Genomic DNA, 27,253 nt, shown 5'->3' with positions numbered 1-27,253 from the left:
ATCCGGTGCAAATTTGCATTTCCTCAACCCATGTTAGAGATACTTTATGCTCATTCATTTTTTATATTATAACATATCATGAATGTGCTGCCAAGTCTTGACTAACAGACATTTCATTTCTCTTAATAATATACACTTTTCCATTGGAGACATAAATTCTCATTTATTTTAATCCATTCTCTTTTGAAGTTTCTAACTGGTTCCAATTATTTGCTACCATAAGTAATTCTACAATTAACATTTCATGTACATATTTAAAGCCTTATTTAATCATATTCTTGAGAGATACGTCCTGGAAGGAGAACACTTGGATGACACAGCTTTCATATTTTTACTTTTCATAGCTTGCCAGGTTATAGCAAATTCTTTCCCACACTAGTATTCTCTTTTTTATTCCCAGCCAAACTATATACAAAATGATAAGCACTGTTTGAATTTTAAATTCTCAGTCAGATTCTTCAATATTTTTGCTTTACTGTTTCTGGCCAGGATATCATGCTAATAAAAATCTTCAATATGCCAAGATTATGAAAACATTTCCTTTTACTGTCCTCTACTATCTCATGATTATATATTTCACATTTAAATTTTAATTCATCTGCAGTTTTTATTTAATTATGATTGAGGGTACACATTTAAATTATATTTTTATTTTTGTAACATAGTTGGCCACTTGTCCTAATAGCATTGCTAGATATCTCTTCCGCAATGCTCTGAAACTCCTTCATCCTTAATTAAACTCCTCTACAGCATTATATGGGCTTTCCTGGTGGCTCAGATGGTAAAGAGTCTTCCTGCAATGTGGGAGAGTCAGGTTCAATCCCTAGGTTAGAAAGATTCCCTGGAGAAGGGAATGGCTACCCATTCCAGTATTCTTGCCTGGAGAATTCCATGGACAGAAGAGCCTGGCGGGTATAGACCATAGGAGTCACAAAGAGTCAGACATGACTGAGCGACTAACACTAGTTTGTTTTTTTAATACCTTTATAGACCTTGTTCCTATAGCCTATTTCCATTCCATTTACCTGTCTTAATTCATCAATTGCTACATTTTTCTATTTCTTTACTTTTTACCTAATTAAAAACAAGAATTCTCTCATAAAAATTTTAGTATTATCTCCAGCTAAACTAAAAGGAAAACTGGCTTTCCATACATAGCTGAAGTTAGAAATGTTATTGATAACCTTTGGGACAATAGTAGAAATAAAAATACTATTTCAACTCCAGAAAGAACAAGCAAGTGAATGAAGATACAATGCCTAGAAAACATGGAATGGAAGGAAAGTTGGCATTAGCATTAGGTGATCATCTTTTTCTTCCTTGTATATTTGCTTTCACAGCTACAAAACAAAAGTTCACTGATTCCTTAATGACCAGTTATCTTAAGAAAGTAATGTAGAGAAACCAACATTTAAAAGGAAATTAGAACTCTGTTGATAAGAGTTCAGAAATTACTCTGAAAAACTTTGATTCATGTGATTTTTTACTTTTATATCCAAAATTTGCAGGGCTATTGTAGTTTATCACCACAGTGACTTTAGAGACTGTTTATAATTACATGTCTGTTACCACAGCTCCTCTTCATTTTCTGCCCAACTGAAGGAATTAAAATAAATATATGACTGGAACTAACGGTACTTAAAAAGGAACTGACACATTGGTTGATCTGGAAGGTGTAAGCTGTTTCTATTTGTATATTTAAAAATCAGCCAGAGCAAATCAGATGACTGAGCACACACACACACACACATATCCCAGTAATACAGATACAGAACCCAGGAAACAATATTCATATGGTCCATTGACTAATTTCCTAGGGGAGGCAAAGACAAGGCCCACAGCAACAGAAAGTGTCATTGGCACCCTACAATATTTTTCTAGAAAGTTATGCTAGTTGGAGATGAGGCTCAAAGAAAAGGCTTTCGAGCAGCCCACACTCACGTGAAGCTGTCGCTTCCTGGGTACAGAAACAAGGAAACAAGGTAAGCCTAACCAGAGAAAGAAAGAAAAGCCATCTTGATTTCCTGCAGACCTTCGTTTGATATGCCTGTGATTGAGGCAGTGTCTGTTCCAAAGCAGAGACAGCCGGCCCAGTACTGCATGAGAGCACCTTTAATTCAGCTTACGGTAATCTCTTGCACAATTACCTCTCCTGAATGAAACCATCTTGGATGTAGACAAAAGTATGGAGGACAGTGACTTAATTTTTTGATTAAAAAAAGGAGCACGGGAGAGAAAGAAAATGATTTATAATAAGTCCGTGGGAACATTCTGTACCTATCTCTTTTCTGATTAGAGAGGTGGCATGGAGCCTGGCTCATTAGGCAGAAGTAATGAGCCAGTCTACCTGCCATCTCTAATTAGAGAAAAGATACAGTAGGTACAACCATACCTAGAAATTGATGGGAAAAAAGATAAAAATTATTTTTAAATATCTTTGCCTCCTGTAGCTCTCCAATGCCAAAACTTAAGGAGGAAAACTATATTAAAAACTAAGTAACACTGGAAATAAATGCTTTTCCAATTATGTGCTTTCTAATCAGAAGTCAAATTTCTTTTTTTGCAGTTTAAAAACAAACATCATATTCAGCCCACACTGTCCTTTGGAATCATTAATTCAGCATTTAGTATATTGAAATAGAATAGAAGCAAGTCATTTCAACCCCACAGTGCAGAGTGGACAAATTTATGGCACTATCGAATACTTTGAGCAACATTTGGTGCAATAAAACACTTTTAGAAGTGCTAATGGGAATTAAATATTGAAATAAGGCTCACAAGATTTAATGTGTTATTAAGAATTTCTGCATGCAGAGTACTTATAAAATTTCTCAATAATACTAATTACTCAAACCAAGTTTCTAAATATATAGGTTTCTTAAAATGCTACTTCTTTATGGAAGTTTAGCTTGATCTAAGAGAATATATAAATTAAAATAATAGAGTCATTTATAGACATTTTCCTTTGGATCTCTCAACATTTCTATGGAAAGTAATTGCTATGTCTACTTCACAATAAGAAAATAGATATTCAAAGAGGTTAATAATAGCTACCACTTATTAAAATTTACTATATGACAAGAAATATATTCTACATATACACTAACATATATAATTCTTATAATATCCCTATAAAATATTTATTAAAATATAAAATTTAACAGATTAGAAACTTTAAAGGAATATATCTTTAGATCAAAGGTAAACAAATGGATTGAATTCAACCCTAAATTTGTTTGGCACCAGAGCTTGGAAATTTAACCAGTGTTTTAGAGTGTATTTTGAATATTTAAATATATATATATATATATATATACACATACACACCCATTTTCCCATAATTAAAAAACTATATAAATCAGGTCATGGGGAAAAATTAACATTTTGCATTATTTCAAAGTTAATAATAACAACACCTATAAATATCTATGTGACAACTCCATGACCAGTTAGGCATTTACTGCAAACATTTGAAAAGATTTGAGTGCCTGCTATGTATAAATGATAGGACTGTATAACTATCAGAATTTAAATTTAACAAGGTCATTGATTTCGGTGTTGACCATCTGGTGATGTCCATGTGTAGAGTCTTCTCTTGTGTTGTTGTAAGAAGGTGTTTGCGATAACCAGTGCGTTCTCTTGGCAAAACTCTATTATTAGCCTTTGCCCTGCTTCATTCCGTACTCCAAGGCCAAATTTGCCTGTTACTCCAGGTGTTTCTTAACTTCCTACTTTTGCATTCCAGTCCCCTATAATGAAAAGGACATCTTTTTGGGGTGTTAGTTCTAGAAGGTCTTGTAGGTCTTCATAGAACTGTTCAACTTCAGCTTCTTCAGTGTTACTGGTTGGGGCATAGGCTTGGATTACTGTGATATTGAATGGTGTGCCTTGGAAATGAACAGAGAGCATTCTGTCATTTTTGAGATTGCATCCAAGTACTGCATTTAGGATTCTTTTGTTGACCATGATGGCTACTCCATTTCTTCTAAGGGATTCCTGCCCACAGTAGTAGATATAATGGTCATCTGAGTTAAATTCATCCATTTCAGTCCATTTTAGTTCGCTAATTCCTAGAATGTTGACATTCACTCTTGCCATCTCCTGTTTGACCACTTCCAATTTGCCTTAATTCATGGACCTGACATTCCAGGTTCCTATGCAATATTGCTCTTTACAGCATCGGGCCTTGCTTCTATCACCAGTAACATCCACAACTGGGTACTGTTTTTGCTTTGGCTCCATCCCTTCATTCTTTCTAGAGTTATTTCTCCACTGATCTCCAGTAGCATATTGGGCATCTACTGACCCGGGGAGTTCCCCTTTCAGCATGACACCACCCTTATGTCAGAAATGGCAAAGTAATTTTAGAATTTGTAATTAAGGAAATGGCAATCCACTCCAGCACTCTTGCCTAGAAAATGCCATGGACAGAGGAGCCTGATAGGCTACAGTCCATGGGGTCGCAAAGAGTCGGACACTACTGAGCAACTACACTAACTTCACTTATGTCAGAAAGTGAAGAGGAACTAAAAAGCCTGTTGATGAAAGTGAAAGAGCAGAGTGAAAAAGTTGGCTTAAAGCTCAACATTCAGAAAATGAAGATCATGGCATCTGGTCTCATCACTTCATGGCAGATAGATGGGGGAACAGTGGAAACAGTGTCAGGCTTTATTTTGGGGGGCTCCAAAACCACTGCAGATGGTGACTGCAGCCATGAAATTAAAAGACGCTTACTCCTTGGAAGGAAAGTTATGACCAACCTAGACAGCATATTGAAAAGCAGAGATATGACTTTGCCAACAAAGATCCGTCTAGTCAAGGCTATGGTTTTTCCTGTGGTCATGTATGGTTGTGAGAGTTGGACTGTGAAGAAAGCTGAGCACCGAAGAATCGATGCTTTTGAACTGTGGTGTTGGAGAAGACTCTTGAGAGTCCCTTGGACTGCAAGGAGATCCAACCAGTCCATCCTAAAGGAGACCAGTCCTGGGTGTTCATTGCATGGACTGGTGCTGAAGCTGAAACTCCAATACTTTGGCCATCTCATGCGAAGAGTTGACTCATTGGAAAAGACCCTGATGCTGGGAGGGATTGGGGGCAGGAGGAGAAGGGGATGACAGAGGATGAGATGGTTGGATGGCATCACCGACTCGATGGACACGAGTTTGAGTGAACTCCAGGAGTTGGTGATGGACAGGGAGGCCTGGTGTGCTGTGATTCATGGGGTTGCAAAGAGTCAGACACGACTGAGCAACTGAACTGAACTGAACTGAAGGTCACTGAACTTAACGTCAATATAAAAATTGATGCTAATTTTATATAATAGAAATAAAACTAGAGAATAAAGTTCCAAAACAGTATTAAGTGAAACTGAATCTTTTTCTTTTTAATTCTTTTTTTTTTAATTTTATTTTATTTTTAAACTTTACATAACTGTATTAGTTTTGCCAAATATCAAAATGAATCTGCCACAGGCATACATGTGTTCCCCATCCTGAACCCTCCTCCCTCCTCCCTCCCCATTCCATCCCTCTGGGTCGTCCCAGTGCACCAGCCCCAAGCATCCAGTATCGTGCATCGAACCTGGACTGGCAACTCATTTCATACATGATATTTTACATGTTTCAATGCCATTCTCCCAAATCTTCCCACCCTCTCCCTCTCTCACAGAGTCCATAAGACTGTTCTATACATCAGTGTCTCTTTTGCTGTCTCGTACACAGGGTTATTGTTACCATCTTTCTAAATTCCATATATATGCATTAGTATACTGTATTGGTGTTTTTCTTTCTGGCTTACTTCACTCTGTATAATAGGCTCCAGTTTCATCCACCTCATTAGAACTGATTCGAATGTATTCTTTTTAATGGCTGAATAATACTCCATTGTGTATATGTACCACTGCTTTCTTATCCATTCATCTGCTGATGGACATCTAGGTTGCTTCCGTGTCCTGGCTATTATAAAAAGTGCTGCGATGAACATTGGGGTACAAGTGTCTCTTTCCCTTCCGGTTTCCTCAGTGTGTATGCCCAGCAGTGGGATTGCTGGATCATAAGGCAGGTCTATTTCCAGGTTTTTAAGGAATCTCCACACTGTTCTCCATAGTGGCTGTACTAGTTTGCATTCCCACCAACAGTGTAAGAGGGTTCCCTTTTCTCCACACCCTCTCCAGCATTTATTGCTTGTAGACTTTTGGATCACAGCCATTCTGACTGGTGTGAGATGATACCTCATAGTGGTTTTGATTTGCATTTCTCTGATAATGAGTGATGTTGAGCATCTTTTCATGTGTTTGTTAGCCATCTGTATGTCTTCTTTGGAGAAATGTCTATGTAGTTCTTTGGCCCATTTTTTGATTGGGTCATTTATTTTTCTGGAGTTGAGCTGTAGGAGTTGCTTGTATATTCTCGAGATTAGTTGTTTGTCAGTTGCTTCATTTGCTATTATCTTCTCCCATTCTGAAGGCTGTCTTTTCACCTTGCTAATAGTTTCCTTTGATGTGCAGAAGCTTTTAAGGTTAATTAGGTCCCATTTGTTTATTTTTGCTTTTATTTCCAATATTCTGGGAGGTGGGTCATAGAGGATCCTGCTGTGATGTATGTCAGAGAATGTTTTGCCTATGTTCTCCTCTAGGAGTTTTATAGTTTCTGGTCTTACATTTAGATCTTTAATCCATTTTGAGTTTATTTTTGTGTATGGTGTTAGAAAGTGTTCTAGTTTCATTCTTTTACAAGTGGTTGACCAGATTTCCCAGCACCACTTGTTAAAGAGGTTGTCTTTAATCCATTGTATATTCTTGCCTCCTTTGTCAAAGATAAGGTGTCCATATGTGTGTGGATTTATCTCTGGGCTTTCTATTTTGTTCCATTGATCTATATTTCTGTCTTTGTGCCAGTACCATACTGTCTTGATAACTGTGGCTTTGTAGTAGAGCCTGAAGTCAGGTAGGTTGATTCCTCCAGTTCCATTCTTCTTTCTCAAGATTGCTTTGGCTATTCGAGGTTTTTTGTATTTCCATACAAATGGTGCAATTATTTGTTCTAGCTCTGTGAAGAATGCTGTTGGTAGCTTGATAGGGATTGCATTGAATCTATAGATTGCTTTGGGTAGTATACTCATTTTCACTATATTGATTCTTCCAATCCATGAACATGGTATATTTCTCCATCTGTTAGTGTCCTCTTTGATTTCTTTAACCAGTGTTTTATAGTTTTCTATATATAGGTCTTTAGTTTCTTTAGGTAGATATATTCCTAAGTATTTTATTCTTTCCGTTGCAATGGTGAATGGAATTGTTTCCTTAATTTCTCTTTCTGTTTTCTCATTATTAGTGTATAGGAATGCAAGGGATTTCTGTGTGTTGATTTTATATCCTGCAACTTTACTATAGTCATTGATTAGTTCTAGTAATTTTCTGGTGGAGTCTTTAGGGTTTTCTATGTAGAGGATCATGTCATCTGCAAACAGTGAGAGCTTTACTTCTTCTTTTCCAATTTGGATTCCTTTTATTTCTTTTTCTGTTCTGATTGCTGTGGCCAAAACTTCCAAAACTATGTTGAATAGTAATGGCGAAAGTGGGCACCCTTGTCTTGTTCCTGACTTTAGAGGAAATGCTTTCAATTTTTCACCATTGAGGATAATGTTTGCTGTGGGTTTGTCATCTATAGCTTTTATTATGTTGAGGTATGTTCCTTCTATTCCTGCTTTCTGGAGAGTTTTGATCATAAATGGATGTTGAATTTTGTCAAAGGCTTTCTCTGCATCTATTGAGATAATCATATGGTTTTTGTTTTTCAATTTGTTAATGTGGTGTATTACATTGATTGATTTGCGGATATTGAAGAATCCTTGCATCCCTGGGATAAAGCCCACTTGGTCATGGTGTATGATCTTTTTAATGTGTTGTTGGATTCTGATTGCTAGAATTTTGTTAAGGATTTTTGCATCTATGTTCATCAGTGATATTGGCCTGTAGTTTTCTTTTTTTGTGGGATCTTTGTCAGGTTTTGGTGTTAGGGTGATGGTGGCCTCATAGAATGAGTTTGGAAGTTTACCATCCTCTGAAATTTTCTGGAAGAGTTTGAGCAGGATAGGTGTTAGCTCTTCTCTAAATTTTTGGTAGAATTCAGCTGTGAAGCCGTCTGGACCTGGGCTTTTGTTTGCTGGAAGATTAAGAAATGAAAATGGAGAGATCACAACAGACAACACAAAATACAAAGGATCATAAGAGACTACTATCAACAATTATATGCCAATAAAATGGACAACGAGGAAGAAATGGACAAATTCTTAGAAAAGTACAACTTTCCAAAACTCGACCAGGAAGAAATAGAAAATCTTAACAGACCCATCACAAGCACGGAAATTGAAACTGTAATCAAAAATCTTCCAGCAAACGAAACTGAATCTTAAAAAAAAAAAAAAGGACAAAAAAACACACAGGACTAAGTCCTACAAATATGAATGAGACCAGTATACAGAAAACTAAAAACATTGCTGGGAGAAATTAAGGAATATATGCTGCTCGTGGATTGGAGGACTTGATATTCTCTACACACCTATTCTCGCAAAATTGAGTTAAGGATTTAAATTCCCACAAAATTTTTGTGAAAATTGAAAAAAACTCCTTCTAAAATTCATATAATAGCCAAGACAAGCTTGAAAGATTAAAAAAAATTGGAGAAATTAAATCCTTCTAGACAGTAAGACTCTTCTGAAGCTACAGAAATGAAAACTAAATGTTTTAACTATATGTATGGGCAAACAGATCACTGAAACAAAATAGGGAGTTCAGGAACTCACTGTCTTCATGTAACAGGGATGTAATTTGTGACAAAGGTACCATTGCAAGTAGTGGAGAAGTGATGAAAATGTTTCAGGGTTAATTAAAATTCCCGGTGGGGAAAAAAATAGAATCTTGACTCCTACTTCATACTATACCCAAAAATCAATCCCAGATAGAACGTCAATCTAAATTTGAGAGGCAAAATAATATCACTTTTAAAATAAAGCACAGGAGAACATCTTTAGAGATTTTGGGTGTTCTCCTACACTTTATACTTTCAGGGTTCGCAAAGATATTCTAAACATCACATAAAAAGTATTAAGTTTAAAATAAACATAAATTGGACTTCACTGAAATTAAGAACTTCTGTTGATCAAAGGAAACTGATAGTATAAGCTGTAACACAGAAGGTTATATTTGAAGTCCGTTTATCTCTCAAAGAATTCAAAAATCAAAATATTGCATTCCTTTAAGGTATAAAAAAGACAAGCCTTCCAACTAAAAATTAGCAGAAACTTATGTAAGTAGTTCACAAAAGAGCATAACCACGGCCAAGAAGCACATGAAAATGTTCTCAATACCATCAATCATCAGAAAATGCACCATAAAGACACCAGAATGGCAAACAACAATAATGTATGATAATATTAAGTGTTGGTAAGGACATGGAACACCAACATTCTCAAACATCGTTGGTTAAAATACCGACTTTGAAAAAGTAAAGAAGTATTTCCTAAAGCTTAAAGAAATAGAAGCACACTATAGAGATATATCTTATTGGTGCTTAGAAAAGAAATCATACACAAGAGTTCTCACTTGCATGATTTAAAGTGCTTGAACATTCAAGAACAGCCAACACTAATTTATGCTGATAGGTCTCTACTGACACTACTCTTTGTTTCCCTTTAGAGTTGGTATTCACCAGGAGTGTTTGAAATCCAGGAAATGTTTGATAACTTTTTCTGGATGAGAATTATGCAAGTATATATACAGATTAAAAATTCATAAAGCTATATCCATTAATATTCATGTATTATGTTGCATGAATGTTTTTGCCTTGACTAAAATATAAGACAATATTTTTTAATTTCTATAATGAAAAGTTAGGACTATCTAAAAGCTAGAAAAAATGTGTAACATAATATTATTAACATTAATGAGCTTTTACAAATAGATTTTCCAGAGTATAAATATGAATATACAATATCAATAAGGAATTCACAAATGACATGCAAATTATCCAGACATATGTGGAAAGCTACTTAATCTCACTAATGGCAAATAATTCTAAGGCAGGGTCCAAAAATACTTTTCGGTGAGAGGAACGGCAAAAATGAAAAAAAAAAGGATTATTTGTCAGGTTAGTTAGTGTTTAAGACAAATACTTATATTTTTAAATAAGGTTTTAAATTTTCACAACCTTATGAGGTAATGAGGTAATCTGTTGTTATGCTTTAGGGCAGTCATTCCCATATGTATTAAAATATAAAATGACCATTTCAACCTATCTAACTTCTATCAACTTAGGTTAGCAAAATAATTATCATTAACAACAGCATTGCATATTAATATAGTTTAGTATACACTAGACCCAGTTATTCATTCATTCATTCAACAAATATGGAACAACTACTGAGTACCAGATGCTGGAAAAACAGTACTGTTTTCTTTGACATAGCAAAATAATTATAATTAACAACAGCATTGCATATTAATATAGTTTAGTATACACAAGACCCAGTTATTCATTCATTCATTCAACAAATATGGAACAACTACTGAGTACCAGATGCTGGAAAAACAGTACTGTTTTCTTTGACATAGCAAAATAATTATAATTAACAACAGCATTGCATATTAATATAGTTTAGTATACACAAGACCCAGTTATTCATTCATTCATTCAACAAATATGGAACAACTACTGAGTACCAGATGCTGGAAAAACAGTACTGTTTTCTTTGACATAGCAAAATAATTATAATTAACAACAGCATTGCATATTAATATAGTTTAGTATACACAAGACCCAGTTATTCATTCATTCATTCAACAAATATGGAACAACTACTGAGTACCAGATGCTGGAAAAACAGTACTGTTTTCTATGACATAGCCTCATTTGATCCTCACCATGAAACTGTACTATCATCACCATCATGATTTTAAATTCAAGATAACTATAGTTTAGAGACATAAAAAGTTATTTCAAGTCACATGGCTAGTAAGCAGAGAGATGGGACTTGAAAACTGACACCAAAGGAAAAGGTCTTAAGGAACTGCACAGACAATTGCTCAAATGCATATATATGTGTATGCATAATAGATACAGACACAAATACAATATATAAATATATATATATTTAGTGTTTTTGATCAGATAACTGCTAATAATTTTGAAATAGTAGAAGTAATCCACATGTTCATTAATAACATTGTGTTTAAAAAGTTTTGGTTATAGCTATACAACTGTGCACAATGCAGTCATTTTAAATGAGAAGGCATATTAACATGTTTCTCATAACATTTGGAGGGGAAGTATTTATTTTTAGAGGGCTCAGAGAAAGCATATGTATGATAATTTCATTTTTGGAAAATTATTATATTTATAACTATATCTCTAGCTATATGTACAAAAATGGTGGAAGGTTATAACAAAATTAACTATCTCTATCTATAAAGGTCAAAATAAGGAAAATCCTTCCTATTTTGTAGAGTTTAATGTTGTTTAGTTTTTCTTATAATGATCATTTACTGTTTTTAATAATATAAAGCAATTAATATTCCCATTTTTAAGTATAGGCAATTTTGTAGACCAATGTGCTAGTTACTGCAAGAGAATTCTAAATTCAGCTTCTGTTCTTTTCAGGATATGACACTATCTTCTTAAAACTATCTACTCCACCGTACAAAAGAAAGAAATAATGTCACTTGCAGCAACGTCGATGCAACTAGAGTATCTGAAGTAAGTCAGAGAAAGACAAATGCCATAAAATATCACGTATATGTGGAATCTAAAATTTAACACAAATGAACCTATCTATGAAACAGAAACAAAATCAGAAACACAGAAAACAAACTGTGGTTGCCAAGGGGGAGGGGAGCAGGAGAGAGGAGGATTGGGAATCTAGGGTTAGCAGATGCAAAGTGGTATATATAGAATGGATAAACGACAAGATTCTACTGTATAGCAAAGGGAAAGATATTCAATAGCCTATGACAACCATAATGGAAAAAAATATGAAAAAGAATGAATATATATATATGTAACCGAGTCACTGTGCTGTAGAACAGAAATTAATACAACACTGTAACTCAACTTTACTTAGATAAAAATAAATTTTAAAAATATAGTTTATTACATATTGTTCTTACTTTGAAAAAATGATAAAGACATTTTAAAGATTCTCTGATAATAGTGGGTTAAATAATGGCCTTCAACAAATAAGACTACCTGCAATTGTGACTTTATTTGGAAAAAGAGTCTTTGCAGATGTAATTAAGGATGTCAAGATGAGAAAATACTGGATTAGGCTGGGACCTAAATCTGATCACAAGTGTCTTTAAAAGAGATGAGACGGGGAGAAGGCCAGGTGAAGATGGAGGCAAAGACTGAAGTTATATATTAATAGCTACAAGCCAAGGAACACTAAGTATTGCTAGAAGCCACCAGAAAGAGAGAGGCATGGAATGAACTCCCCCTCAGAACTTCCAGAAGAGGCCAACACTGAGCCCTTGATTTCAGACTTCTACGCTCCAGAATCACAGGGGGATGAAATCTGCTTTATTAAACTGTCACCCAATTGGTGCTAATGTATTACAGAAGCCCTAGGAAACAAATACACCTGGGTATTTTTAAATATTTTTGACACATTTTTTGAGGAACAGTGTAATTAAATAAAACAAATAATTTTCTGAAATCTAAACTTACCATTTAAGCTCTGTCCTATTTGCATGGTACCAGAGGCAAAATCTGTAATTGAACCACTTAGAGTTCTTGCATCAAAAGCTGCATTATCCTTTTCCAAACCATTGATGAAGAAACTGATTTTTGTCTGATATACCTGTAAGAAATTATTACCATTATTAATTGCATAATCTTTTATTTTATAATAACTGCCGTTAGCAAGCTTTCTCAAGTTAACTTCCCACTTCTCCACTTCCTTCCGTTGGAGAGACTAGGAATTTATTTTAATGGTCAAATGGTATATCTTGTGTTTTTATATCTAGACATAAACCTAGATATAATAATTCTGTGCTGGATCATACATACCAAGGTATTCAAAGGTTTGCATAACTGTTTGTCCCATATATTTCACAGCTCTGTCTTCCATGCCTTCATAAGTTGTTCTGGAGACACTGCTTCTTTAGCTACTAGTTAAATTTGTTACAGTCATATTTGGAAATAAACAGAAATGAATGCAAAAGGCAAAAATATTCAAAACCAGATACACTAGAAATGTATTACATATGAATATAATTCAATTTAGGTTGCTAACACAAAGACTCCTTATAAACATTTATTTTCTTGGGTGTTGGTATCCAGTTGGTAATTTTCACCTGCACTTCTCCATGCTGCTGCTGCTACTGCTAAGTCGCTTCAGTCGTGTCCGACTCTGTGCAACCCCACAGACGGCAGCCCACCAGGCTCCCCCGTCCCTGGGATTCTCCAGGCAAGAACACTGGAGTGGGTTGCCATTTCCTTCTCCAATGCATGAAAGTGAAAAGTGAAAGTCAAGTCGCTCAGTCGTGTCCGGTGTCCAACTCTTCGTGACCCCATGGACTGCAGCCTACCAGGCTCCTCTGTCCATGGGAGTTTCCAGGCAAGAGTACTGGAGTGGGTAGCCATTGCCTTCTCCATACAGAATAGCAAAAATCTGCTGACCATAGTCTAGGCTAATTAATCAGGTACTCTAACAACCCTCTACACCAGAAGTCAACAAGCTTTTTCTGTAAACAGATAAATATTTTTTATTTGTATGCCAAATGATTTGATTTTGTGGTCTAAATGGTTCAGGTCACAACTGTTCAACTCTGCTGTAATAGGAAAGCAGCCACAAACGATACATATATAAATGGGCACAAATGTGTTTCAGCAAAACTTTTATAAAAATAGGTGGCCAGCCAGGTTTGTACCACGAGCTATAATTTGACTACCCCTGGATTATATCATAAAAAGTTACGCAGATTACTTCATTGAGAGAAACATAATATCTTGTAGTTGAAGGTTAGATGCTAACATCTTAAATAAAAATATCAAAATGAAATTATATTAAAACAGCCTTTCAAAAATTAATGAAAATAAACAACCACCCTCCAATATTTTTAAATCATGTGAGTAATTGCCTTAGGAACTCTTTTCAAAGTCCCCATCTTTAAAAAAAAAATTACACACACACACTATTGGCAATTATAAAAATTTCTTGGCGATATCAATATATCAGTTCGTCAAAAACTTATTCAGTTTGGCTTTTTTCCTCTCTATCCAACCTGCTTTCATTTAAAACCATATTTTTTCCTAAATGCATCGACCTTGTGTTCCATTTGACTTAATTATAAAACAAAGCGTTAACATAAAGACCAAAAATCACACACTAGCTCTTCACGGACCTGGATATATACCCTTCTGCTCCTTTTTTTTTTTTTTTTTTTTTTTTTGCATGCCATTTTTTACAGCCTGTTACTGTCATTTGGTGTTTGACTGTTATCATTATAAAAGATACAGGCTTTTCTACTTTGTTATTTGTAGCATTATCTCATGTTTTACAACATCTCTGCGCAACATGCAGGCACATGAAATATAACTCGTGGAAAGTTCTCGAAGGTATTAATGCATAAAAAAGAATGTGGTTCCATCTCTACTGTCTTTACCCAGCCAAAAGCTGATGAACAGCCAATTTTCCTTTATCACATTAGCGCAGCCATGAGGGAAACACATTTGTTCTAGTCAGCTCCACTAAAGATACTATTACCAATCTAACATATACATGTTTTATATCAGCAGTATTCTCAGAGCATGAGAGAGCCAACAATATATTAACACTAGCATGACAGTTTATTTAAGAAAAGAAAATTGTCTCTGTAGAGGGACAGAAGTTAGAAATGTATGGCTAAAGCTCAGTGTCACTGGTCTAATAAAGGTAATAATTCTTTGGCTTTCTTTATAGCAGGTAACACTCCTGTGACAGTTCTGTCATATCATTCAAATAAAAATGTTGTCTTTTACAAGTTTAAGTGCACCTTTATTTTGAGTCAGATAGAAAGCATGCTTTTGATTTTCTGTATTCACTGTATTATATCTGTAGTCAAGAGTTCGGGACCTTCTTTTCTCTTTTTTTTTTTTTTTATCAACTCATCACATATTTACTTAGTAGAAGGATTCAGTGTCACTTGCAGTGAATTCCAGAAGAATGTTTTCACTTTGTTGGTACTTAAAAAATGATTAATGATGATCCCAAGTCACTCTTGCCTGGTGTGGCCTCTCCCCCACCCACCACCACCAACTACCTTTCTATAAATAAGATTAAATCCTCTTTGGTGTTCTGTATCATGTTTTATATTCCAAGATTCTCTAAACTACTTTGCAATTCAGGTCTGGGGCCCCATCACACTGACACTGTGACCATGATGGTGACTCTTTGACATAGCTCATCCTGATGATCCCCTTGCCAGTTATTTAAGGGAATAGGAATATATACGATGGAATTTCTGATCTGTAAAAAGAAAGCCTTCTGCTCAAGTGAACTTCCTCTCTATCCTTCTCCACCTCTCTGAGGATTAGAGGAGTTTGGACATGTTTATTGGTGTGGCTTGAAGGAATGAATTGGCAAAACTAGTAGCAGCTGTAGAAAAGCTTTACGCCCTCACAAGATCCCCAAAAACATTTCAGAAAGAAGATACAAGGGGGCATGTCATTCTCAAGCCTTCAGTCTCTCAGGCCTTCAAATTTTACTTTACTGATTTTTTTTTTTGGAGGGGGGTCAAATCTGTGTCTCTGTGATAGGCTGTACTCATTCCTTTGTGCTCCAGAGTATATTAGACTCAAAAAAAAAAAAAAGGTAGAATTCCTCACCATCCCCATGCCTGATTAGAGAGGATCATAATTCAAAATTCTAGAAAATCATACAACTGCTGAGAGGCTACCAAGGGAAAAAATACAACCAGCACCCCCCCCCACCCCCTGTCTTGTAATTATCAACAATCTCTTGTTTCACTGAAATGCCAGGTTTCTGTTGCTTTTCTACTTAGGCTGACTGCTACTGCTACCACTGCCACCAACAACAACACAAAAGCAAAATAATGCTGATTCAGGCTGGGGGAAAAAATAGGCAGAGTCCCTATGCTGACTTCCTCACTGGAGAAATAGTATTGCAGTTTTCCTGTTGCCTATATCCGCCTAATTTTAATTTACTTCAGCACAGCATGAGCCTAGAATCTACAGTAGCCCTGTAAGTTACACCAAAAAAAAATAAATAAAATCACAATCATTTCCTCTAGGAGTTTGTATCTATGAAAGCTTAAAGTATTTTTAGTATACTAAAAGTATGTGAATCACTATAAAAGATGACAGTTGTTTTTCACTAAAGTACTGAAGCTTATTGTCTTTTTCATGAGGTTGCTTCAAAAAGTTGTGCCTTAATCCATAAATGTGTGGTGTAGAACCTATTTGGGGACTTTCTTTGTGGGACCTATCTTCCTAGAACTGACTTATGAGCCTCCCAAGAATATGTTTCATTAATTTGATGGATCTCATTTTACAGCAAAACCATTTTAAGCGTTTTGAATAACATCTCTCTCATAGATTTAATACAAATGGTTTGGCAACAGATCTCAAATTCAGACTCACTCTCAGAAGATGAGGATGGGTGATACAAATATAAAGAACATCATCTTGAATGCTGAAGATTTCAAACAAAAAAAGAAAACTACTTTCCCCTACAGATATGAATCTGAAGGGAAAACTTTATGAAGGAAAAAGTGTTTGGACTTTCTGAAATAGAAATTGTCCTAAAATAGAATTTCTATTTCTAGGTTAAAGAAGGATTTGCATAAAAGATTCAACTATTCCATCTATAATTTTTAAGCATAAGGAAGACGGTTTATTCTGAAAACTTCATAAGGTTATTTTAAAATATCACATGTATGTTTCATCCTCTACCTGAAAGCATGTGGAATGCCACTCTGCTCACCGTCCTAAACTAAAGGTCTTCTGAGGTTTTCCCTCTCTCGTTCCATCCACTTTTACTTCCAACTGCTCACCAAGAGTCAACTTCACCTAAATGGTGAGATTTCCTCACTGTCTGATAATCACACAATGCTTAATTCTATTTCCATGTTATATTTAAGCTATTTCCATATGGTAATAAACTTGCTACTGCTTTTCATTTACTTAAATTCTTAGTATTTTAAAAACATATATATCTCAAGTCCTAAATCCTACAAGGATCCTTTATTGACTCCTTCAGCATTATCAAAGTGTTCACATTTATTGAGAAGCTAGCATATTGAGCATTGTCCTAAAGTTTTCTTTTATCTTTATAACAACCCGAGACAGATTTGGAATTATCTCCAAGTAATGAAATAGAATCATAGAGAATTAAATACAAAAAGGTTACATTTTTCAAAGTCACAGAGAGGAGTGACTGGTTCTAGAGACTGTTTTAACCAATTTTAATTATCTACACCTAGTTAGCATTTAGAAATAACCACCATCTAGTTTATCAGACCCACCCATTGAGTTACTTTGCTTTAACTCAACACAGTGATGATTCAGGTTTTATATCAATGCCTCCCATAATAAGAAGGGTAACAACCCGAATGAGCAATATAATCATTTGCCATTTTCCTGGCAATGTTTTGAATGCTTTACTTATAGTATCTTACCGGGTTCTCAGATCCCCCTCTGTCATGTTATTAGTATTATCCCCAAAATGAGGACTCTTGAGATTCACCTGCTCCACTATTCTGATTCTGCAGACTCTGGGAAACCTTTCATCTTTGAACAGCTTTTGCTATTATAAATGATTGAACTGGAAGATGTCTCTTTATAAATTCAATTCTTAGGTCCCAGCTCTAATTACTGAGACCACATGAAACAAATCCAATCCCTTTTCCACACAAGAGTTCACACATATTTTTCTCCCAAGTCTTCTTCAAGATAAATGTGTTTGGCTTCTGTGGCGTTCTAAATATGACATGGCTTTGGGTCTTTCTTTTAAAATATGGCTCCAGAAATACTACAATCTCTACATGTGGCCTCTCACCAAATTGAAATAAGATTATCACCTTAATGTAATCCAAACTTGCATGCTACATTTCTGGCAATGACATCATATAGCTAAAACTGATAAATTAAGTTGAGCTGACTGTTAAAGCATATCTACCCCATCCTGTACATATGCAGTTAGTTTTGTGAATCCAAGGACAGGAATTTATATTTATCCACAATATATTTCATCTTGTTAGATTCAGCCCATTGCTCCAGGCTGTCAAAATCTTTTTGGATGCTATGTCTTTCATCCAATGTATTTAACATCCTCCAAGATTTGTGTCATTTGCAAATTTGATGAGCATGCCCTATGTGCTGGGCAGAAGCTCAGTAAATACTAATTGACTGATTGACTAATAAATACTCCAAAAATAAAACCACCAACACAATCTACATTGTTGCAATTCTAAGCAATAAAGAAAAGGCATCATTTTTAACAGATAAAATGTGTCATACAGGAATTCTTCACCTTTGCAGAGTGATCTTATTTACTAACATGGGTTTTTTTATAGAATCATATAATTATGAATAAATACACAAATTTATTAAATATGTTCTATGCTACATTTATCCAAACAATATGAAAAAAAGAGTTGAGGTAATTATTTATGGAAAGTTTGTTTGTAGAAATTAATCACATGGGTTGCACACAAGTATTTGAAATGTGTATGTGTTCCCACATACACATGGTTTGATTTACCGATAACTCCTTAAATCTTTCTTCTCTTTGACCATGTGAAAGCTGCTTCAGGAAAATGACTTCTGACACAGCTATATTATTCAAGATTTTCTGACTAGTTTTGTTTCTCTTTATTATCTCCCATGAGCTCACACATTTCAACACTCCTCTCCCTGGTCCCTTCTCCCTTCCTCCCTGCTCCATTCATCCCCAACCCCCTCTCCAATAGAACTCTGTCTCTGACATAAAGACTTCTGTTTTTCCTGTATGAATAACTCAGACAAGCCAGACCCTGGAAGTGATTCATGCCTAAGTGACTATGTTTACACCCTAAGCAGGGTACTTTGGATTTACTACTCTCTCTATGACATCTATCGGGCTTCCCTGATGGCTCAATGGGTAAAGAATCCACCTGCAATGCAGGAGACACAGGTTTGACCCCTGGGTTGTGAAGTTCCTCTAGAGGAGGAAATGGCAAGCCACTCTAGTATTCTTGCCTGAAAAATCCCACAGACATAGGATCCTGATGAGCTACAGTCCATGGGGTCACAAGGAGTCAGACATGATTGAACAACTAAGCCTGTATGCATGCCATGACACCTATTAAAGCTCTCTCTCCATATACTGCAATCTCCTAGGAACAAACCTCCAGCTTAATCAATCTCTAGAAACTTAACATAGGAATGTAAGTAATTTTCTTTGTCCTATCTTGAGTGGATATGAAACTCTCATGGCTACTTTTTCCTAAACTATTATTCTATTTACTTTAAAAAGTAGCTATTAATTTACACACACACACAATGGAAAAATGTGCCAATAGTTTATTATTGATTTCATAGGGAATGGGGATAGAGTCAGCCCATTGTCTGTAGATACTATCTAGGAACATTTTATGCACAATTCCACATTTAAGAATGCTTTTGGTAGTGTGCATATGTTGCATAAAACAAATAATAAGGAACCTACTATTAGTATATATCACAGGGAACTATATTCAATATCTTATAATAACCTACAATGGAAAAGTACCTAAATACATAAATAGATAGGTGTGTGTGTATATATATATATAAGTGTGTATACACATATGTATGAATCACTGCTATGAACTTGAAGTTAACAAAATACTGCATATTAACTATACTTCAATTTATAAAAATGGTTGAAAAAGAATGCTTTGGGTACACAGATGATCACAATATCTGACGCTCTTAATTATCTCAATGTATCTTTATTTCTTTTTCCTATTTTATCCATACAGAACAGATGACTTCTAAAAGATTATCAGAATTAGCTAAAAAGCACCTTAGTAACTTTTTCAACATTTCCTATGCCTAAATTTGGAAGTTGTTTTTATGCCTACAATTTCCTTTCCTTACAGTCAAGTTCTTATCATGTCTTCCATGTCTAGGAATAAAACTGTTCATCATACCCTTCATATAAAACCATAACTTTCTGCCATACAATAAGTCTTTGTTGGTTATCTATTTTAAATATAGCAGTGTCTATATGTCAGTTCCAAACTCCCAGTCTATGCCTTTCTCCATCCTTTCCCTGACAACTAAAAGTTCTTTTTCTATGTCTGTGGGTCTATTTATGTTTTGTAAGTAAGTCCATTTGTACCATGCTTTAGATGCCACGTGTAAGTGATATCATATGTTATTTGTCTTTCTCTTTCTGACTTACTTCACTTAGTATGATAATTTCTAGGTCAATTCATGTTGTTGCAAATGGCATTAACTCATTCTTTCTTTATGGCTGAGTAGTACTCCATTGTGCATATATGCCACATCTTTATTCATTCATCTGTCAATGGACATTCAGGTTGTTTTCATATCTTGGCTATTGTGAATAACTCTGCTATGAACACTGGCCTGCATGCATCTATTTGAATTAGAGTTTTCTGGATTTTTACACAAACGTAGGATCACTGGATCATATGAGAGCTCTATTTTTAGTGTAAGAAACATCCATACTGCTTTCCATAATGTCTGCACCAATTTACATTCTTACCAACAATGTATGAAGATTCCTTTTGCTCATTAGTTTTTATAATTTTTGGCTTTTGGTGATGGCCAATCTGATTGGCCTAGTGATGTTCTCTACTTTCTTCAATTTATGTCTGAATTTTGCAATAAGGAGTTCATAATCTGAGCCATAGCCAGCTCCTGGTCTTGTTTTTGCTGACTGTATAGAGCTCCAAAGAATATAATCAATCTGATTTTGGTATTGGCCACCTAGTGATGTCCATGTGTAGAGTAGTCTTCTCTTGTGTTGTTGGAAGAGGGTATTTGCTATGACCAGTGTGTTCTCTTGGCAAAACTCTGTTAGCCTTTGCCTGGCTTCATTTTGTACTCCAAGGCCAAACTTGCCTGTTACTCCAGGTATCTCTTGACTTCCTACTTTTGCATTCCAGTCCTCTATGATGAAAAGGACATTTTTCTTTGATGTTAGTTCTATAAGGTCTTGTAGGTCTTCAAAGAACCATTCAACTTCAGCTTCTTTGGCATTAGTGGTTGGGGTATAGACATAGATTACTGTGATACTGAATGGTTTCCTTGAAAACGAACAAAGATTACTCTACCATTTTTGAGATTGCACCCAAGTACTGCATTTTGGACTCTTTTGTTGACTATGAGGGCTACTCCATTTCCTCTAAGGGATTCTTGCGCACAGTAGCAGCTATAATGGCCATCTGAATTAAATTCACCCATTCCAGTCCATTTCAGTTTACTGATTCCTAAAATGTCAATGTTCACTCTTGCCATCTCTGTTTGACCACTTCCAATTTACCTTGATTTGTGGACCTAACATTCCAGGTTCCTATGCAATATTGTTCTTTAGAGCACTAGACTTTACTTTCACCACCAGACATGTCCACAACTGAGCACTGTTTATGCTTTGGCTCAGCCTCTTCATCCCTTCTGAACCTATTTCTCCACTTTTCTCCAGTAGCATATTGGACACCTACTGACCTGAGGAGTACATCTTTCAGTGTCGTATCTTTTTGCCTTTTCATACAGTTTATGGGGTTCTCAAGGCAAGAATACTGAGTGGTTTGCCATTCCCTTCTCCAGTGGACCACGTTTTGTCAGAACTCTCTGCCATGAGCCATTCGTCTCGGGTGACCCTACACGGCATGGCTCATAGTTTCAGTGAGTTTGACAAGGCTGTGATCCATGTGATGTTTGGTTAGTTTCCTGTAATTGTGGCTTTCAGTCTGTCTGCCTCTGAAAGATGAGGATAAAAGGCTTGTGGAAGCTTCCTGGTGGGATGGACTGGCTGTGGGGAAAACTGGGTCTTGCTCTGGTGGGCAGGCCATGCTCATTAAATCTGTAATCCAATTTTCTGCTGATGGATATAGCTGTGTTCCCTCTCTGTAGCTTGGCCTGGGGCCAAACTATGGTAGGGATCAGTTTAGTCAGTTCAGTTTAGTTACTCAGTCATGTCTGACTTTTTGTGATCACATGGACTGCAGCACACCAGGTTTCCCTGTCCTTCACCATCTCTCAGAGCTTACTCAAACTCACGTCCATTGATTCACTGATGCCATCCAACCATCTCATCCTCTGTCATCCCCTTATCCTCCTGCCCTCAATCTTTCCCAGCATTAGGGTCTTTTCCAATGAGTCAGTTCTTTGCATCAGGTGGCCAAAGTATTGGAGTTTCAGCTTCAGCATCAGTCCTTCCAATGAATATTCAGCACAATATTCAAGGAGAGATAAGAAAATCTTCCTCAATGATCAATGCAAAGAAATAGAGGAAAACAATAGAATAGGAAAGACTAGAGATCTCTTCAAGAAAAGAAGAGATTGCAAGGGAACATTTCATGCAAAGGTGGGCACAATAAAGGCCAGAAATGGTATGGACCTAACAGAAGCAGAAGATATTAAGAACAGGTGGCAAGAACACAGAAGAACGAAAGATCTTCATGACCCAAATAACCACAATGGTGTGATCACTCACCTAGAGCCAGACATTCTGGAATGTCAAGTGGGCCTTAGGAAGCATCACTACAAACAAAGCTAGTGGAGGTAATGGAATTCCAATTGAGCTATTTCAAATCCTAAAAGATGATGCTGTGAAAGTGCTGCACTCAATATGCAAGCAAATCTGAAAAACTCAGCAGTGGCCACAGGACTGCAAAAGGTCAATTTTCATTCCAATCCCAAAGAAAGGCAATGCCAAAGAATGCTCAAACTACCACACAATTGCATTCATCTCACACATTAGCAAAGTAATGCTCAAAATTCTCCAAGCCAGGCTTCAACAGTATGTGAACTGTGAACTTTCAGATGTTCAAGCTGGATTTAGAAATGACAGAATATCCAAAGATCAAATAGCCAACATCCAGTGGATCATCGAAAAAGCAAGAGAGTTCCAGAAAACATCTACTTCTGCTTTATTGACTACGCCAAAGCCTTTGACTGTGTGGATCACAACAAACTATGGAAAATTCTTCAAGAGATGGGAATACCCGATCACCTGACCTGCTCCTGAGAAATCTGTATGCAGGTCAAGAAGCAACAGTTAGAACTGGAAGTAAAACAACAGACTGGTTTCAAATCGGGAAAGGAGCATGTCAAGGCTGTATATTGTCACCCTGCTTATTTAACTTATATGCAGAGTATATCATGGGAAATGCCGGGCTGGATAAAGCACAAGCTGCAATCAAGATTGCCGGGAGAAATATCAATAACCTCAGATATGCAGATGACAACACCCTTATGGTAGGGGTAATGACAGTAATGGCAACCTCCTTTGAAAGGACTTATGCCAGTACACTGTGGCTCCCAGGACTGTTTTAATCAATTAGATCTGATAGATAGAGTGCCTGAAGAACCATGGACAGAGGCTCGTGACATTGTACAGGAGGCGGTGATCAAAACCTTTCCCAAGAAAAAGAAACGAAAAAAGACAAAATGGTTGTCTAAGGAGGCCCTACAAATAGCTGAGAAAAGAAGAGAAGTGGAAGGCAAAGAAGAAAAGAAAAGATATACCCATCTGAATGCAGAGTTCCAAAGAATAGTGAGGAGAAATAAGAAAGTCTTCCTAAGTGATCAATGCAAAGAAATAGAGGAAAACAATAAAACGGGAAAGATGAGAAATCTCTTCAAGAAAATTAGAATCAAGGAAACATTTCATGCAAAATGGGCACAATAAAGGAAAGAAATGGTATGGAACAGAAGCAGAAGATATTAAGAAGCGGTAGCAAGAATACACAGAACTATACAAAAAGGGTCAAGGATGAGATCCTTGGATGGCATCACCGACTCAATGCACATGCATTTGAGTAAGCTCTTGGGAGATGGTGAAGGACAAAGAAGCCTGGCGTGCTGCAGTCCATGCAGTTACAAACATTCAGACGTGACTGAGCGACTAAACAACAAATTCTGACTGGTGTGAAGTGGTACCTCATTGTAATTTTTATTTGCATTTCTCTTAATTAGCAACACTGAGCATGTTTTCATGTCCTTACTGGCCATCTGTATGTCTTCTTTGGAGAAATGTCTATTTAGGTATTCTACTGCTTTTCAATTGGATTGTTTGTTTGTTATTAAGTTGTATGAGTTGTTTGTATATTTTGGAAATTAACCCTTTGTCAGTTGCATCATTTGTGAATATTTTCTCCCAGTCTGTATGTTATCTTTACATTCTGTTTATGGTTTCCTTTGCTGTAAAAAGCTTATAAGTTCAGTTATGTCCCATTTGCTTATTTTTGCTTTTATCAATATTTACTTTTTATCAATAAATATTGCTTTTTAAAATATTGCTTTTATCAATATTTATCAATTTGCACTGGTAAAATTTGTCCAAGAATATCTGGCCTATGTTCTCTTCTATGAGTTTGTCATATTGTGTATTACATTTAAGCCTTTTAAGCCATTTTGTGTTTATTTTTGTGTATTTTTGTGTGATGATATTTCTACTAATCTTCACTGATTTACTGCATATAAAGCAACTGGATCTTGCACCAAGTTGTTGTTCAGTTGCTAAGTCATGTCTGACTCTTTGTGACCCCACGAACTGCAGCACACCAGGCTGAGATGTCCTTCACTATCTCCCTGAGTTTGTTCAAACTCACGTCCACTGAGTCAGTGATGCCATCCAACCATCTCATCCTCTGTCGTTCTCTTCTCCTCTTGCCCTCAATCTTTCCCAGCATCAGGGTCTTTTTCAATAAATTCTACAAATCCTCATTCAATCTGTTTCCTTGCTACCTAGGACTTGTCTTTATTAGTATGCCCCTGTGCTCTCTGATCTAGCTACACTGCCCTCAAGGGCTTCCTGGTTGGTGGTAGTGGTAAAGAATCTGCCTTCCAATGGTGCAGGAGACACAGGAGACATGGATTCAATCTCTGAATTGGGAAGCTCTCCTGGTGGAGGAATGGAAACCCAGTCCAGTATTCTTGCCTGGAGAATCCCATGGAAAGAGAAGTCTGGCAGGCTACAGTACATGGGGTTGCAAAGAGTTGGACACGACTGAGTGTCTGAGCACACACCTGCCTCAAACATTCCAGGCACCCATTTTCCTCAAAGCCTTCACATTTTCTGTTCCTACTCCTTGACATTACTCCTACAGACACCTGCTGGCTATTTGCCACACCTCCTTCAGATGTTTCCTTAATTTTTTTAATTGTCATTTTAGCAAAATCCCTCCTAATACCCTAAAACTGTAGTACCATCCTTGCTAACCCCCTTCCCTATCAGCTATTCTCTCTGTCCACACCAAACATACTGCATATTTTATTTATTTTTCCACTTTTTAGTCTCCTCTTCCTGCGTAGAATCTAAACTCTATAAGAAGTTTGGCTTTGTTTCCTTTTGCTGTTTTGTTTACTACTGTTACCTCATTCCCCAGAGTGATAACTAGCAACTATTAGGAACTTATTAAATATTCACTGAATGAATGACGTTTCATCTAAACTAAGGACTGAAAGATTAACTACACTAACTTGAAAGACTAACAGAAATTAGCAAAAGGCAGAAGTGGCAGAAGATAGGAAATGAGTGAGTTGTTGGAAATGGCAACCCACTCCAGTATTCTTGCCTGGAGAATCCCAGGGACAGAGGAGCCTGGTGGGCTGCCGTCTATGGGGTCGCAGAGAGTCAGACACAACTGAAGAGACTTAGCAGCAACAGCAAGAACAGAAAATGGCTTCCCTTGTAACTCAGTTGGTAAAGAGTCTGCCTGCAGTGCAGAAGACCCAGGTTCAATTCCCAGGTCAGGAAGATCCTCTGGAGAAGGAAATGGCAACCCACTCCAGTATTCTTGCCTGGAGAACCCCATGGACAGAGGAGCCTGACAGGCTACAGTCCATGGAGTTGCAAGAGTCAGACATGACTTAGTGACTAAACCACCACCACCAGGCATAGAAAAACACAAGAAAATGGAAAGAAGCCTTAAACTTATCCCAAGCCTTCTATTTATACTACCCATTCTCATCCTTTTCTTTTCAGTGTGTTGAATTTAAAGCCACATTTCTTACTTTCCCCCCAAATCCTTCCCAGTTTTTTAAATCTATTTAAATTTTAATGATACAGTTGTATATAACTAGGGCAAATTGTGTCTGAAAATGGTGGACATCAGATTCCTGTTTATAAGTTCAGGGAGTAAGACAAAGATGTGAAATCATTCCTGACCCAAAGGCAGAGGCTCATCATTCAATCCTCAACATCTAGATAGATATGTAGGAAATCATATCTGTACACAATCCAAAAACTCAACTCTGTGCCAGTATTCAACTAATATCTTAAAGATCCTGAGCAGTAATTTGTAAGTTGAAATGGAGTCCTGCTCTATAAACAAAACAGGTAAAATACCTCCTTCTGCTATGCAGGAGTTACTCCTACTAAAATCTTCAACAAAGGCAAAAAATCCCATTAATTAGTTAATGGATTATTAAATTTACATTCTTGAAAGAAACACATGCTTTTCTACAAGTACCTATCTTCCAGCCATTCTGTATCCTTAGCTTTTATTTTTTTGTTTTTTTCCCCCAGCTCCAGGAGTACTGAGCAAAATTTATTGAAAATGTGTCTCATAAACTAAATGAAGAAGAGCCATTTAGGCCAAAGGAAAAACATGGATCTCTTTAACCTCTTAGAGAATTGTATCATGAAATCTGATACGAATTGCTTTATCTTTAAAGACACTCAGAACTGAGAATAAAGCCTTCATGGTGACCCTTGTTTAAAGGTGGTGCTCTTTGCCCTAAAGCTGGTGAGATAGTAATTGTCTAAGCAGTTTTTTCTTCAATCAGTAATGGAGAAGCACACACATTTAATTTGGTTTTGACAGGAAAAATGACAGCAGCAAATAGGCATTTTTTTTTTTAAGGTAAGGATTATATCAGCCCTAAAACCAAAAGTAGCTATTTGTGGGTCAAATGTAGAACATTCAGTAAAGTTTCCTTTCTTTCATCCGTTTGCAAAAACAGCAAAGAAAAAACCTAAGATTGTGTCATCAGTTAGAGCAAAATAAATGAATGCTTTCATTATTCTCTGAAGAAATTTATAC

The 27,253-nt window shown here is 36.3% G+C and overlaps 1 protein-coding gene across 1 annotated transcript in view; it reads right to left on the bottom strand.

Moving 5' to 3' along the window:
* USH2A (usherin) overlaps window positions 1-27,253 on the bottom strand; it is a 940,802-nt gene that overhangs the window by 835,085 nt on the left and 78,464 nt on the right. The window contains exon 6 of the mRNA XM_044943197.2: window positions 12,717-12,849. Within this exon, the coding sequence (XP_044799132.2) occupies window positions 12,717-12,849 (133 nt within the window). The remainder of the gene's footprint in view (window positions 1-12,716; window positions 12,850-27,253) is intronic.

The sequence above is a fragment of the Bubalus bubalis genome, chromosome 5 (genome assembly GCF_019923935.1).
Source record: "Bubalus bubalis isolate 160015118507 breed Murrah chromosome 5, NDDB_SH_1, whole genome shotgun sequence".
In the NCBI taxonomy this organism is placed as follows: Eukaryota; Metazoa; Chordata; class Mammalia; order Artiodactyla; family Bovidae; genus Bubalus; species Bubalus bubalis.
This window is presented reverse-complemented; position numbering and strand designations above follow the sequence as displayed.